This window comes from Schistocerca serialis, chromosome 6, assembly GCF_023864345.2.
Source record: "Schistocerca serialis cubense isolate TAMUIC-IGC-003099 chromosome 6, iqSchSeri2.2, whole genome shotgun sequence".
Lineage (NCBI taxonomy): Eukaryota > Metazoa > Arthropoda > Insecta > Orthoptera > Acrididae > Schistocerca > Schistocerca serialis.
The window spans coordinates 608,949,585-608,966,036 of record NC_064643.1 but is presented as its reverse complement, the minus strand read 5'-3'; the positions used below and the strand labels follow the sequence as shown (position 1 = coordinate 608,966,036).

Sequence of the window (16,452 nt, the reverse complement as noted above, 5' to 3'; positions counted from 1 at the left end):
TTGGGATTGGAATTATTATATTATTCTTGAAGCCTGAGGGTATTTCGCCTGTCTCATAAATCTTGCTCACCAGATCGTAGAGTTTTGTCAGGACTGGCTCTCCCAAGGCTGTCAGTAGTTCTAATGGAATGTTGTCTACTCCCAGCATCTTGTTTCGACTGAGGTCTTTCAGTGCTCTGTCAAACTCTTCACACAGTATCATATCTCCTATTTCATCTTCATCTCCATGCTCTTCCATTTCTATAATATTGTCCTAAAGAACATCGCCCTTGTATAGACCCTCTATATACCCCTTACACCTTTGTGCTTTCCCTTCTTTGCTTAGAAATGGGTTTCCATCTGACCTCTTGATATTCATGCAAGTGGTTCTCTTATCTCCAAAGGTCTCTCTAATTTTCCTGTAGGCAGTATCTATCTTACCCCTAGTGAGATAACCCTCTACATCGTTACATTTGTCCTCTAGCCATCCCTGCTTAGCCATTTTGCACTTCCTGTCAATATCATTTTTGATACGTTTGTATTCCTTTTTGCCTGCTTCATTTACTGCATTTTTATATTTTCTTCTTTCATCAATTATATTCAATATTTCTTCTGTTACCCAAGGGTTTCTACTAGCCCTCGTCTTTTTACGTATTTGATCCTCTGCTGCCTTCACTATTTCATCCCTCAAAGCTACCCATTCTTCTTCTACTGTGTTTCTTTCCCCCATTCTTGTCAGTTGTTCCCTTATGCTCTCCCTGAAACTCTGTACAACCTCTGGTTTAGTTAGTTTATCCAGGTCCCATCTCCTTAAATTCCCACCTTTTTGCAGTTTCAGGTTAGTAAAATTGCCCTTTTCGGTGTTGTAAATATTTATTTGAGCGCATTTTTATTTATTTATTTATTTGTTTTTTGTGGAAGAGCTCATTGTATGTAAATTGTACATCTGCATCTACATCTACATCGACATATATACACTGCAAGTCCTGTAAGGTGCACAGTGGAGAGTGCTTTGTGCCACCACTAGTGATTTCTTTTCGTGTTTCACTCTCAGATGAGGAAAGGGAAAAATGGCTGCCTGTATGCCTCCATGCGAGTCCTAATTTCTCTTATCTTGTCTTTGTTAACTTTATGCAAAATGTGTGTTGGTGGCAGTGGAATTGTTCTGCAGTCAGCTACTAATGGTGATTTTCCAAATTTTTTGAATGGTGTTTTGCGAAAAGTGCATTGTCTTCTCTCAAGGGATTCCCATGTGATTTCACCTTAACACTGGCATATTGATTGAACCTGTCGGTAACAAATCTAGTAACATGCCTCTAAATATCATTTTGATGTTGTGCGTAATACAACTTGGTGGGGGTTCCAAACAGTTGAGCATACTTAAGAACAGTGTGCACCAGTGTTTCATGTGTGGTCTTCATAGATGAGCTATATTTTCCTAAAATTGTATCAATGAACCCAAGTCAACCAGTCACTTTCCCTACTACTGACCGTAAGTGCTTCTTTCATTTCATATTATTGTTCAAGGTTACGCGTAGGTATTTAATCAACATGTCAGTGTCAAACAGCACACAGCCTATGCTGTATTTGAACATCACAGGTCTGCTTTTCTTATTCATCTGCATCAATTTAATGATTTCTACATTTAGATCAATCTCCCATTCATCACACTAATTAGAAAGTAGTAGAACAACAGTACAGAAAAACAGGGCCTTCTTCAATAAATAAATTTACTAGTATCAAACTTATACCTTAATTTGAGGAAAGAATTTCTATGAATATATGATTGGAGCACAACATTGTATAGCAGTGAATGGTGGAGTCTGGAGAAACAGGAAAAGAGGAGAACTAAAGCATTTCAGGTGTGGTATTTCAGAAGGATGCTGAAAAGTAAGTAGTGTGATAAGGTAAGGGGAGAGAACATTCTCTGCAGAATTGCAGAGGAAAGAAATATGTGGAAAGCACAAAAGAAGGGACGGGATGATAGGACGTGTGTTAAGATGTTAGGGAATAGGTCCTGTGGTTCTAGAGGAAGCCACACTGGGAGAAAACTGCAGGGGAAGACAGAGACTGGAATATATCCATCAAATAATGAGGATGTAGGTTTCTAGTTACCTAGAGATGAAAAGGTTAACTCAGGAAAAGAATTTATGGTCCGCATCAGATCAATCAGAAGGCTGGTAGAGAAATATATTGGAAAAACTGACAAACACATTCCCAATTTATGTGCAATACATAGAAATATTACAGATTTAATAATGCTTACATTAATTATAACCTAATAATTATATTTTGCATATATTTTATGTTATAGGATTTGCTCAACAGAAAATTCTTTAATTTGGTCTCCACCACATTACCCATAAAATATTTAATGTCTTTTGGACTGGTTGTGGAGTAAATGTGTCCCCATATATTTGACCTCTGTTTGAACTAATGTTAAGCCATTGAAATTATTTGTGATAGTAGTGTTGTATGTATGCTTTTCATTGTTGTTTGAGAAAAGAAGTATACTGGTAAAACTAAGTACAGTAATGACTATATACATTTTGGAGCAATTGTATTTTATTGACTGTAGTCAGTGGATTTTTTATTATGATTTTGATGTTACTGTATTCCAAAAGCATAACACTGTCTACATGTTGCATTTCAGTGGTTGTGTAGATAGCATTTTTATAACTTGGGGAGCTCTATATGAAATACTGAATTACATGTAATGAGTCTTGCCAAAATTTAATGTTACATCATTTGCCTTAAACCATCTGTGTATTTTTGAAATATTTCATAGGCTGCATTTTCAATAAAAGCAGTGGTACTAATTTTTATTTCCATACTTGTATAATGTGTGAAAAAAGAATAAAATTTGTAACTACTGCCAGTGCAAGTACAAGAAAATTGATGTACCATATAGCAAAAATAACAGTGCTCATAAATTCACTGGTGTGTAAAACTTAAGGATAAAAGTATCTTTCGCATAGTATGTTGCTGCCGAGCAACGTAACTCAACCAAACTGGGACCATACATATAAAGACCTGCTATGGTATAGCACAAAAGGAACTGAAAGAAATGTGCAATGAGACAAAAGATTAGCACTGTACTTTAAAATATTGTTTACCTTATTTTGAAATTACAGAGAGAAGGCACCACAAAATATACTTGAAATTAAATGTGGACTGCTGTCAGTAATTCACAAAGAAGCATCAAGACTAAATAAAGCCTAAGTGCTGTAGGAGTTTGTAATGGCAGAGAAGAATGTGGCATAAAATTTCTGCTATCTCACAGTATTTTATAGGATTAGTGCAGTTGTATTCAGCAGCATCTCAGGTTGTTAAACAAGTTGCATTTTATTTTATCATAGTTGTATTATTACCAGTGTACTTTTTATGAATATATGAAAATTTAAGAACATACTGTTTAAAGAAAAATGATTTGTTGCAGAGTGATTTCTATATGTATGACATTGAGAACAATAGATGGACTCTAATAACAGAAGACACAGGTAGCATGGGAGGCCCTCAACTGATATTTGATCATCAGATGTGCATGGATGTAGAGCGAAGAACTATTTATGTCTTTGGCGGTCGTGTTCTCACACCTCAGTGCAGGTATGGTTCCCCTATCCTTTAATATATTAAGTAAACAAAACTGTTTGGGGAAAACAGAAGAGGCAGCAGCATCCTCGTAACAAGGTTTTAGATGCTGCTAAGAAACTAAGGTGTATAGATGTTAATTTTTCTGACTGATTAACACTGTTGAGGGAGAATGTAGATTTTACAACCACCACCACAAATGCTCCCACCCCCACCATCACTGCTAGTAGTAATTGCATTACAAATCCTTTCATTTGGCTGATAACAGTTTTAATATTAGAATTAAAGGAACACAACCAGATAGATGTTCAGCTGCAGAAAACTATTGTGTATTTGAGAAATTTGGGCATCTATTAAAAGGATACTGTTGCATTATCCACAAACCATACCGGTAATGCTCATCTCCCCCTTCCAACTCTAAATACACCTACAACTTTAATCCAAGACAGCATATTCTCATTTAACATGTAAAACTCTGGTTCCTAATCAGTAACTCTCTCTAAACTTTACTCTTTCCTCTACTCCATACTTTATTCCTTTGTCTACAAATTTTCTACCTCTCCACCTTCTTTAGTGCTTAGTTTGTCTTTTGGTCCTTAGTTTGTCTTTTAGTCCTTAGTTTGCCCTCCAGCCCTTAGTTCGCCCTCCAGCCCTTAGTTTGCCCTCCAGCCCTTAGTTTGCCCTCCAGCCCTTAGTTTGCCCTCCAGCCCTTAGTTTGCCACCCCCCCCCCCAGCCCTTAGTTTGCCCCCCCCAGCCCTGCATTTGCCCCCCCCCAGCCCTGCGTTTGTCCCCCCAGCACGGCGTTGGCCCCCCCCCCCTGGCCCTGCGTTTACCCCCCCCCTGGCCGTGCGTTTGCCCCCCCCCCAGCCCTAAGTTTGTCCACCCCAGCCCTGAGTTTGTCCTCCCTAGCCCTGAGTTTGCCCCCCCAGCCCTGAGTTTGCCCCCCCCCCCCCCCAGCACCGAGTTTGCCCCCCCCCCAGCCCCGAGTCTGCCCCCTCTCCAGCCCCGAGTCTGCCCCCTCTCCAGCCCCGAGTCTGCCCCCTCTCCAGCCCCGAGTCTGCCCCCTCTCCAGCCCCGAGCCTGCCCCCTCTCCAGCCCCGAGCCTGCCCCCTCCCCAGCCCCGAGCCTGCCCCCTCCCCAGCCCCGAGCCTGCCCCCTCCCCAGCCCCGAGCCTGCCCCCTCCCCAGCCCCGAGCCTGCCCCCTCCCCAGCCCAGAGCCTGCCCCCTCCCCAGCCCCGAGCCTGCCCCCTCCCCAGCCCCGAGCCTGCCCCCTCCCCAGCCCCGAGCCTGCCCCCTCCCCAGCCCCGAGCCTGCCCCCTCCCCAGCCCCGAGCCTGCCCCCTCCCCAGCCCCGAGCCTGCCCCCTCCCCAGCCCCGAGCCTGCCCCCTCCCCAGCCCCGAGCCTGCCCCCTCCCCAGCCCCGAGCCTGCCCCCTCCCCAGCCCCGAGCCTGCCCCCTCCCCAGCCCCGAGCCTGCCCCCTCCCCAGCCCCGAGCCTGCCCCCTCCCCAGCCCCGAGCCTGCCCCCTCCCCAGCCCCGAGCCTGCCCCCTCCCCAGCCCCGAGCCTGCCCCCTCCCCAGCCCCGAGCCTGCCCCCTCCCCAGCCCCGAGCCTGCCCCCTCCCCAGCCCCGAGCCTGCCCCCTCCCCAGCCCCGAGCCTGCCCCCTCCCCAGCCCCGAGCCTGCCCCCTCCCCAGCCCCGAGCCTGCCCCCTCCCCAGCCCCGAGCCTGCCCCCTCCCCAGCCCCGAGCCTGCCCCCCCCCCAGCCCTTAGTCTGCACCCCCCCCCCAGCCCTTAGTCTGCCCCCCCCAGCCCTTAGTCTGCCCCCCCCCCCAGCCCTTAGTCTGCCCCCCCCCAGCCCTTAGTCTGCCCCCCCCCCCAGCCCTTAGTCTGCCCCCCCTCCCAGCCCTTAGTCTGCCCCCCCTCCCAGCCCTTAGTCTGCCCCCCCTCCCAGCCCTTAGTCTGCCCCCCCCCAGCCCTTAGTCTGCCCCCCCCCAGCCCTTAGTCTGCCCCCCCCCCAGCCCTTAGTCTGCCCCCCCCCCCCCCAGCCCTTAGGTTTTCCTCTAGCTCTAACCTTCTTCTCTGCCCTTTACCTTTTCCTTTACACCTTATGCTTTCTTTTACTCCTTACCTGTTTTTATTGCTTCTCTTTGTGTAATCCTTACTGTATCCACTAGTCCTACTTTCCCCCCTAGTCCCTACCTTTCCCCCCTAGTCCCTCCCGCCCCCCTAGTCCTTACCTCCCGCCCCCCCAGTCATGACCTCCCGCCCCCCCAGTCATGACCTCCCGCCCCCCTAGTCCTGACCTCCCACCCCCCCCTAGTTCTGACCATCCGCCTCCCTAGTCCTGACCTCCCGCCCCCCTAGTCCTGACACACCCCCCCCCCCTAGTCCTGACCTCCCGCCCCCTAGTCCTGACCTCCCTAGTCCTGACCTCCCGCCCCCTAGTCCTGACCTCCCGCCCCCTAGTCCTGACCTCCTGCCCCCCTAGTCCTGACCTCCTGCCCCCCTAGTCCTGACCTCCCGCCTCCTAGTCCTGACCTCCCGCCCCCTAGTCCTGACCTCCCGCCCCCTAGTCCTGACCTCCCGCCCCCTAGTCCTGACCTCCCGCCCCCTAGTCCTGACCTCCCGCCCCCTAGTCCTGACCTCCCGCCCCCTAGTCCTGACCTCCCGCCCCCTAGTCTTGACCTCCCGCCCCCTAGTCCTGACCTCCCGCCCCCTAGTCCTGACCTCCCGCCCCCTAGTCCTGACCTCCCGCCCCCTAGTCCTGACCTCCCGCCCCCTAGTCCTGACCTCCCGCCCCCTAGTCCTGACCTCCCGCCCCCTAGTCCTGACCTCCCGCCCCCTAGTCCTGACCTCCCGCCCCCCTAGTCCTGACCTCCCGCCCCCCCTAGTCCTGACCTCCCGCCCCCCTAGTCCTGACCTCCCGCCCCCCTAGTCCTGACCTCCCGCCCCCCTAGTCCTGACATCCCGCCCCCCTAGTCCTGACCTCCCGCCCCCCTAGTCCTGACATCCCGCCCCCCCTAGTCCTGACCTCCCGCCCCCCCTAGTCCTGACCTCCCGCCCCCCCTAGTCCTGACCTCCCGCCCCCCTAGTCCCGACCTCCCGCCCCCCTAGTCCCGACCTCCCGCCTCGCCTAGTCCCGACCTCCTGCCCCCCCCCTAGTCCCGACCTCCCGCCCCCTAGTCATGACCTCCCGTCCCCCTACTCCTGACCTCCCGCTCCCCCCTAGTCCTGACCTCCCGCTCCCCCCTAGTCCTGACCTCCCGCTCCCCCCTAGTCCTGACCTCCCGCTCCCCCCTAGTCCTGACCTCCCGCCCCCTAGTCCTGACCTCCCACCCCCCCTGTGTCCTGACCTCCCGCCCCCTAGTCATGACTTCCCACCCCCCTAGTCCTGCCCTCCTGCCCCCCCAGTCATGACCTCCCGCCCACCTACTCCTGACCTCCCACTCCCCCCTAGTCCTGACCTCCCACTCCCCCCTAGTCCTGACCTCCCACTCCCCCCTAGTCCTGACCTCCCGCCCCCCCCCTAGTCCTGACCTCCCGCCCCCTAGTCCTGACCTCCCGCCCCCTAGTCCTGACCTCCCGCCCCCTAGTCCTGACCTCCCGCCCCCTAGTCCTGACCTCCCGCCCCCTAGTCCTGACCTCCCGCCCCCTAGTCATGACTTCCCGCCCCCCAGTCATGACTTCCCGCCCCCCTAGTCCTGCCCTCCTGCCCCCCCAGTCCTGACCTCCCGCCCCCCAGTCCTGACCTCCCGCCCCCCAGTCCTGACCTCCCGCCCACCTACTCCTGACCTCCCACTCCCCCCTAGTCCTGACCTCCCACTCCCCCCTAGTCCTGACCTCCCGCCCCCCCTAGTCCTGACCTCCCGCCCCCCCTAGTCCTGACCTCCCGCTCCCCCCTAGTCCTGACCTCCCGCTCCCCCCTAGTCCTGACCTCCCGCCCCCCCCTAGTCCTGACCTCCCGCCCCCTAGTCCTGACCTCCCGCCCCCTAGTCCTGACCTCCCGCCCCCTAGTCCTGACCTCCCGCCCCCTAGTCATGACTTCCCGCCCCCCTAGTCCTGCCCTCCTGCCCCCCCAGTCCTGACCTCCCGCCCACCTACTCCTGACCTCCCACTCCCCCCTAGTCCTGACCTCCCACTCCCCCCTAGTCCTGACCTCCCACTCCCCCCTAGTCCTGACCTCCCGCCCCCCCTAGTCCTGACCTCCCGCTCCCCCCTAGTCCTGACCTCCCGCTCCCCCCTAGTCCTGACCTCCCGCTCCCCCCTAGTCCTGACCTCCCGCTCCCCCCTAGTCCTGACCTCCCGCTCCCCCCTAGTCCTGACCTCCCGCTCCCCCCTAGTCCTGACCTCCCGCTCCCCCCTAGTCCTGACCTCCCGCTCCCCCCTAGTCCTGACCTCCCGCTCCCCCCTAGTCCTGACCTCCCGCTCCCCCCTAGTCCTGACCTCCCGCTCCCCCCTAGTCCTGACCTCCCGCTCCCCCCTAGTCCTGACCTCCCGCCCCCCTAGTCCTGACCCTCCGCCCCCCTAGTCCTGACCTCCCGCCCCCCTAGTCCTGACGTCCCGCCCCCCTAGTCCTGACGTCCGGCCCCCCTTGCCCTGACGTCCGGCCCCCCTTGCCCTGACGTCCGGCCCCCCTAGTCCTGACGTCCGGCCGCCCTAGTCCTGACGTCCGGCCGCCCTAGTCCTGACGTCCGGCCTCCCTAGTCCTGACGTCCGGCCTCCCTAGTCGTGACGTCCGGCCTCCCTAGTCCTGACGTCCGGCCTCCCTAGTCCTGACGTCCGGCCTCCCTAGTCCTGACGTCCGGCCTCCCTAGTCCTGACGTCCGGCCTCCCTAGTCCTGACGTCCGGCCCCCCTAGTCCTGACGTCCGGCCCCCCTAGTCCTGACGTCCGTCCCCCCTAGTCCTGACGTCCGGCCCCCCTAGTCCTGACGTCCGGCCCCCCTAGTCCTGACGTCCGGCCCCCCTAGTCCTGACGTCCGGCCCCCCTTGCCCTGACGTCCGGCCGCCGTAGTCCTGACGTCCGGCCGCCCTAGTCCTGACGTCCGGCCTCCCTAGTCCTGACGTCCGGCCTCCCTAGTCCTGACGTCCGGCCTCCCTAGTCCTGACGTCCGGCCTCCCTAGTCCTGACGTCCGGCCCCCCTAGTCCTGACGTCCGTCCCCCCTAGTCCTGACGTCCGGCCCCCCTAGTCCTGACGTCCGGCCCCCCTAGTCCTGACGTCCGGCCCCCCTAGTCCTGACGTCCGGCCCCCCTAGTCCTGACGTCCGGCCCCCCTAGTCCTGACGTCCGGCCCCCCTAGTCCTGACGTCCGGCCCCCCCTGGTCCTGACGTCCGGCCCCCCCTGGTCCTGACGTCCGGCCCCCCCTGGTCCATACCTCCCGCCCCCCTGGTCCATACCTCCGGCCCCCCCTGGTCCATACCTCCGGCCCCCCCTGGTCCATACCTCCGGCCCCCCCTGGTCCTGGCGTCCGGCCCCCCCCGGGTCCTGGCGTCCGGCCCCCCCCGGGTCCTGGCGTCCGGCCCCCCCCGGGTCCTGGCGTCCGGCCCCCCCCGGGTCCTGGCGTCCGGCCCCCCCCGGGTCCTGGCGTCCGGCCCCCCCCGGGTCCTGGCGTCCGGCCCCCCCCGGGTCCTGGCGTCCGGCCCCCCCGGGTCCAGGCGTCCGGCCCCCCCGGGTCCAGGCGTCCGGCCCCCCCGGGTCCAGGCGTCCGGCCCCCCCCGGGTCCAGGCGTCCGGCCCCCCCGGTCCAGGCGTCCGGCCCCCCCCGGTCCTGGCGTCCGGCCCCCCCCGGTCCCGACCGTCGTCGCTTTTTCTGTAGTTTTTACCTTTTCTCCTAGTAATTTACCTTTCCCTGTACCCTTCCACCTCTGCCTCTTAGCTTTTTTCCACCTCTACCTCTTAGCTTTTTTTCACCTCTACCTCTTAGCTTATTTTTACCTCTACCTCTTAGCTTTTTTTCACCTCTACCTCTTAGCTTTTTTTCACCTCTACCTCTTAGCTTTTTTTCACCTCTACCTCTTAGCTGTATTTCTTCACTACCTTTTGTTTTTGTAATCTTCTCTGCCACTTACTTTCCTTATCTTCTCTAGCTGTTACTTTTGTTCTCTTCTCTAGCTGTTACTTTTGTTATCTTCTCTAGCTGTTATTTCTTTTGTTCTCTACCAGTACTTTCTTTCCCATCCAACCCATGCTTATATCCCTTCTATCCCTTGTTTCTACCCCACAAGACATCCCCACCTTTCCATCCTGGATTCTTCTATCCCCCTCAAACCCCACCCATAGCTTCACCCTGTTGGGCTCTTTCCCCTCCTGCCCCATAGGAATTGTGCCCACCCTACCCCACTGGATTCGTGAACTCCTATCCCACTGGAATTGTGCCCCCACCGGCCCACCGGCTCTTGTCCCTCGTCCCCCCACCCCGCCTGACCCGTGCCCCCCTCCCCGCCTGACCCGTGCCCCCCTCCCCGCCTGACCCGTGCCCCCCTCCCCGCCTGACCCGTGCCCACCTCCCCGCCTGACCCGTGCCCCCCTCCCCGCCTGACCCGTGCCCCCCTCCCCGCCTGACCCGTGCCCCCCTCCCCGCCTGACCCGTGCCCCCCTCCCCGCCTGACCCGTGCCCCCCTCCCCGCCTGACCCGTGCCCCCCTCCCCGCCTGACCCGTGCCCCCCTCCCCGCCTGACCCGTGCCCCCCTCCCCGCCTGACCCGTGCCCCCCTCCCCCCACCCCGCCTGACCCGTGCCCCCCTCCCCCCACCCCGCCTGACCCGTGCCCCCTCCCCCCATCCCAGCCTGACCCGTGCCCCCCTCCCCCCACCCTGCCCGACCCGTGCCCCCCTCCCCCCTGCATAACTGTTCTGCTCCCTGGCCTGTACCTTGTTCACTGTCCGTGTTCCTCCTGTGGTCTGTTGTCCCAACCCCAAGTCTCCCCTCATTCTTTTGCATTTTCCCTCTTGTTCTGTGCCAGAGTGCTACCACTGCTTTTCTTGTTTCTTTTATATCTTCTTTTCCTGAAATCGTGAATGCAACATTTATTTCATGCTATCACTTCCCTTGCCATATTCTTCTTGTGGAGTGTCTTGTATCCTTTATTGAAAATCATTGAAATGAAATGTGTGTGTGTGTGTGTCTGCATTTAATAACATGGTAGATCCTCTGTCCGTAAAGAAGGTAATCATATTTTGAAGACATTGTTCACCAATGAAATTGTCTGCAACACATAGTTGTACACAGCAGTTGCTGATGAGGAAACTGGTCAGATAAAAACAGTTTGATTCTACTGTCTGCTATGTTGTTGAATTGGTTTGATTAGCTGTAATAATATCGTTAAAGTGCAGTTATGTGAGCTTGAAGCTTCTTAAAAATGCACTGTTTGCTTCCTTTTCATCTTAACTTGACATGAGAATTCTCCTTAAAATTGTATGACACAGCTTGCATAAAAACATTTTGTTTTAAATAGCCACACAAAGCTGCTAAAAGTTTTTGTTTTATTGTATGTACAATTAACTTCGGCCTAGACGTCACCATCTGGCAGAAACTGAATATGGTATATAAACAAGGGCATACAATACTTACTGGGAGAAACAAGAAAAGAAATAATGCAATATGACATTCATTAAAACTATTAAGCACTTATTTTTAAAATTATTCATGGTGAATACCATATGTCTACAATTTTGAAAAATGGTTGATTACTTATCTCTGTCTGAATATGTGGCTCTATAAGTTCCAGTATGATAAACAAATGAATATTTATTACATACCATAGCTACTACATTTACATTCAGTCATAATATACCTGACATATTTAGGGATATTCTCAAGTTTGGAACTGGGTTTTAGCTCTGTACACATTCAGTTTATAAGTCAGACTGGGAATGTCAAACTGTGAATGTATGTTGTAAGTAGCATTAAAATCTATGTACTCAGTACATTCCCTCTTCACTGTCTGCTTGTTGACCTTTATTTGTAATCTATTTTATTTTGGTTTGATTTTATTGAGTTTGTCTTTATTTGAAACCTTTAATTTGTTCAGCACTAGTTAGATTTACTTGTAGCCTGTTTCATTAGAAGCTAGACATTCAGTTGTCATATTTTGACAAAAGTTGTTTGCAGAACTGGTTTTAGTGAAATAACAAGCAACTACAAGCTGCTGTGCAAGGCATTCTGTACACAACATTCATGGGGAAATCTCTTTCTTCATAAATTTGTAAAAAGTTTCTGGTGATGTGTTAACTTTGGTTTACTGGTTAATTCATTACAGTGACACTTCAGATGCTTTCCTTTAGTTCATCTACAACATTTAGAGTGTTATTACTAAGGTTGATTGTGCTTCTAATCATCCACAAAATTGTTTTTTCATATTTTCCTTTGATTTCTTCATTCCTTTTTTTGGTTTTTCTGATTGCGTATTTTCACTGTCATACCCTCCTGAGCTGTACCATCCACAGCAAATTACACTTTTCGCATGTTCTTATGCTACTGTGATACTCAAACTCTAAAAATAAACTTTTTATGATAAGGGCAAACAGTCCCCCTCACTGTGACAGACTACCTGTGGATGGAGGAAAATATGCCTTTCAGTTTCTTCATTAAGACTTTTTATTGTTAAGTAGTAACAACAACAACAACAACAACAACAACAATAATGATGATAATAATAACAAAAATAAAGATTGTAACCAAACAACTTGACTGCTTTTGGTTATGCTACTGTTAGTGAAATGAGAGATGCAAGATATTGAATTCACATGTACTGGTTTTTATATTGTAATGCTCTACTATTAGATATGTATTTTGACTTTTTTGTTGCTACATGCTTGTATATGTTGCATTACTGACAGAAATTGGAACACCATTACTATAATCATGTAATGTTACCAGCATGGTGGATGAGCGACCAGGATTTATAGGGCTTGTGGGACCAGTGGAACCAATATTTTCTGGTCTTTTCTCATATCATGTTCCTACTAACACTTGGAAGAAACTATGTGATGATTCCTGCTGGCCAGAGGGGGCTCCGTGTACAGCTATTCGTTCCAGAGTCGGTCATTCCATGTTGTTTCATCCCGTAAGTAGTTTTATCTGTTTAGTTTTGATAATTACTAGTGATTTCTGTAACAGTTTGTACAAGGCATTCATTTTACATTTATTTTCAACAGTAGATGCAGTTTTATAATTTTATTTGAGGAATAGTATTCTTTCACTTTTCTTGCTGCAAGCATGTAATCGATAGAATTACACTCTCTGCTTCACTTGATAAACAAAAATGAGATAATTCACTTGATAAACAAAAATGAGATAGGTGGAAATTGTCAAGAACTGACATATATTTCTTCAGGCAGAGGAGTATTGGAAATTTTGTTCCATGAAACTCTTCCTGTGCTAAATAATTTTTGGTGTTAAGTGGAATGTCATTCACATATACAAGGAATAGGTAAGGCTCAAATTAAACCCTTTTGGACTCCAGTCATTCTTTCTCTCAAGTCACAATTTTTTTTTTTTCGCTTTCCATCATTGTCTGAATTACTCAGCACTATTTTTGCATTACTGATGATTAACACCAGTTGTTTGGAACATTTTACTTACATTAAATTTGAACTCTTTTCAGAGATTATGTTTGGCTACTCAGTTAGGAGTTTGTACAGATTTAAAAAAAAAAAAAAAAAAAAGTTGGTATTTTGTTGTTTACAGCTTGTAATACTCATTGGCTAAATGTATAAAGTGAAGTTTCAGCAGAGCAACCATTTGTAACAGGCACCATAATATACCAAGTTAATTGTATCTGCTTGAATGTGACACTACTAGAGTACTTACTATCTCAATATTTTAGCAAAGTTTGCCAGTAAGAAAACTGCATGATAATTATCTTCCTTTTTGCCTCTCGTAAAAAATTTAGCTATACAATATTGTAATTTGCATCGAAAATTCCTTAGCCAGTTATGGATTTCTTGTATGACTAAGAACATAACTTAGAACTGGAACAACTCTTCAGAATTCTGGTTGAGATTCCAAAATCACGTGAGCTTTTATTTTTGAAGAAAATTACAATAATATTAATTTAAGTGAAGTATGCTACAATTGATGATGATGATGATGATGATGAAGATGATGATGATGATGATGATGATGATGATGAAGTCCCATACTCCTTGACAGAGTGTAGGGGAACGATGCGGGAGATTCGCACCGCCGTACTAGGCAAGGTGCTAGTGGAGATGGTTGGCCATTGCCTTCCTCCGATGCTACAATTACTATTATTTAATTAAATTTTTGTGGAAAGATGTGTGAATATATCTCCCTACTTCTTCAACTGAGCTATTTGACCTAACTTCAGCCACTGCATTCAGAAAGTGACTCGTGGAATTATTTGTAAGTTGTGAAATATCATCCGCGACAAAGCCATTCAGTTTGATACTGGTGCTATTTTCTGCACTGTCTGATTGACCTGTTTCTTGCACCATAGTATTTGTTATAGTCAACATTGCTGATATCTATCATGATGTGCATTTTCTACAATTTTAATAACTTTGTGTAATATTTTGTTACAAGTTTTGTAGGCTGCAAGTATTACAGGATCTTTACTTGATCTGGAATGTAAATAAATTTTACTTTTCTGTTTATAAGATATTTAAAACCCTTTAGTTATTCATGATTTGCTGTTTCTTTTTGGAGCTCATGTTTACCAGACTTTTTCCTTGTTTTTGCCCATATTGCTGCCTTTGAAAGCTTGAGAGTGCAGTTTGGTTTCACCATGTATATATTATGTGAAGAACAGATATAGATTCACTACCATTATTATTATTATCATCATCTTTTTTTTTCTCAGACTTAAGTCTGGTTAAAAATGGAACGTGACGCGGACCTCGGTCAAGCGTGACTTCCTTGTAACTGTATGTTATATTGCATTTAGGAACTTTCGGGTAATTGAACATGTATCAATAATTACAGATTTTTGTAGTTGTATATATATGGTTGGATGTAGCTGTATTGCATTGATGTACTGGTGGATATTGTGAGGTATGACTCCTGTAGTTGATAGTATAATTGGGATAATGTCGACTTTATCCTGATGCCACATGTCCTTGACTTCCTCAGCCAGTTGGATGTATTTTTCAATTTTTTCTCCTGTTTTCTTCTGTATATTTGTTGTGTTGGGTATGGATATTTCAATTAGTTGTGTTAATTTCTTCTTTTTATTGGTGAGTATGATGTCAGGCTTGTTATGTGGTGTTGTTTTATCTGTTATAATCGTTCTGTTCCAGTATAATTTGTATTCATCATTCTCCAGTACATTTTGTGGTGTGTACTTGTATGTGGGAATGTGTTGTTTTATTAGTTTATGTTTTATGGCAAGTTGTTGATGTATTATTTTTGCTACATTGTCATGTCTTCTGGGGTATTCTGTATTTGCTAGTATTGTACATCCGCTTGTGATGTGATCTACTGTTTCTATTTGTTGTTTGCAAAGTCTGCATTTATCTGTTGTGGTATTGGGATCTTTAATAATATGCTTGCTGTAATATCTGGTGTTTATTGTTTGATCCTGTATTGCGATCATGAATCCTTCTGTCTCACTGTATATATTGCCGTTTTATTATTATTATTATTATTACTATTATTATTATTATTATTATTATTATTATTATTATTATTATTATTATTTCCTTCACTTTCTCAGACGTTAAGTCCGGTTAAAAATGGAGTGACGCAGACCTTGATCAAGTGTCACTTCCTTTTAACTGTACGGTATGTGTTATATTGCATTTAGGAACTTTTGGGTAATTGAACATGTATCAATAATTACGGATTTCTGTAGTTGTATATATATGTTTGGATGTAGCTGTATTGCATTGATGTACTGGTGGATATTGTGTGGTATGACTCCTGTAGTTGATAGTATAATTGGTATGATGTCAACTGTATCCTGATGCCACATGTCCTTGACTTCCTCAGCCAGTTGGATGTATTTTTCAATTTTTTCTCCTGTTTTCTTTTGTATATTTGTTGTATTGGGTATGGATATTTCTATTAGTTGTGTTAATTTCTTCTTTTTATTGGTGAGTATGATGTCAGGTTTGTTATGTGGCGTTGTTTTATCTGTTATAATGGTTCTGTTCCAGTATAATTTGTATTCATCATTCTCCAGTACATTTTGTGGTGTATACTTGTATGTAGGAACGTGTTGTTTTAAAAGTTTATGTTGTAAGGCAAGCTGTTGATGTATTATTTTTGCGACATTGTCATGTCTTCTGGGGTATTTTGTATTTGCTAGTATTGTACATCCGCTTGTGATGTGATCTACTGTTTCTATTTGTTGTTTACAAAGTCTGCATTTATCCGTTGTGGTATTGGGATCTTTAATAATATGCTTGCTGTAATACCTGGTGTTTATTGTTTGATCCTGTATTGCAATCATGAATCCTTCTGTCTCACTGTATATATTGCCTTTTCTTAGCCATGTGTTGGATGCGTCTTGATCGATGTGTGGCTGTGTTAGATGATACGGGTGCTTGCCATGAAGTGTTTTCTTTTTCCAATTTACTTTCTTCGTATCTGTTGATGTTATGAGATCTAAAGGGTTGTAGAAGTGGTTATGAAATTGCAGTGGTGTAGCCGATGTATTTATATGAGTGATTGCCTTGTGTATTTTGCTAGTTTCTGCTCGTTCTAGAAAGAATTTTCTTAAATTGTCTACCTGTCCATAATGTAGGTTTTTTATGTCGATAAATCCCCTTCCTCCTTCCTTTCTGCTTAATGTGAATCTTTCTGTTGCTGAATGTATGTGATGTATTCTATATTTGTGATCGTGTAAGTGTATTGAGTGCTTCTAGGTCTGTGTCACTCCATTTCACTACTCCAAATGAGTAGGTCAATATTGGTATGGCATA

At 48.3% G+C, this 16,452-nt stretch overlaps 1 protein-coding gene across 2 annotated transcripts in view; it reads left to right on the top strand.

Moving 5' to 3' along the window:
* The window catches only part of LOC126484528 (muskelin), a 171,605-nt gene that overhangs the window by 115,656 nt on the left and 39,497 nt on the right, over positions 1 to 16,452 (top strand). For both annotated transcript variants that reach the window (XM_050108077.1, XM_050108076.1), the window contains exons 8-9: positions 3,419 to 3,585; positions 12,446 to 12,632. In XM_050108077.1, the coding sequence (XP_049964034.1) occupies positions 3,419 to 3,585; positions 12,446 to 12,632 (354 nt within the window). The remainder of the gene's footprint in view (positions 1 to 3,418; positions 3,586 to 12,445; positions 12,633 to 16,452) is intronic.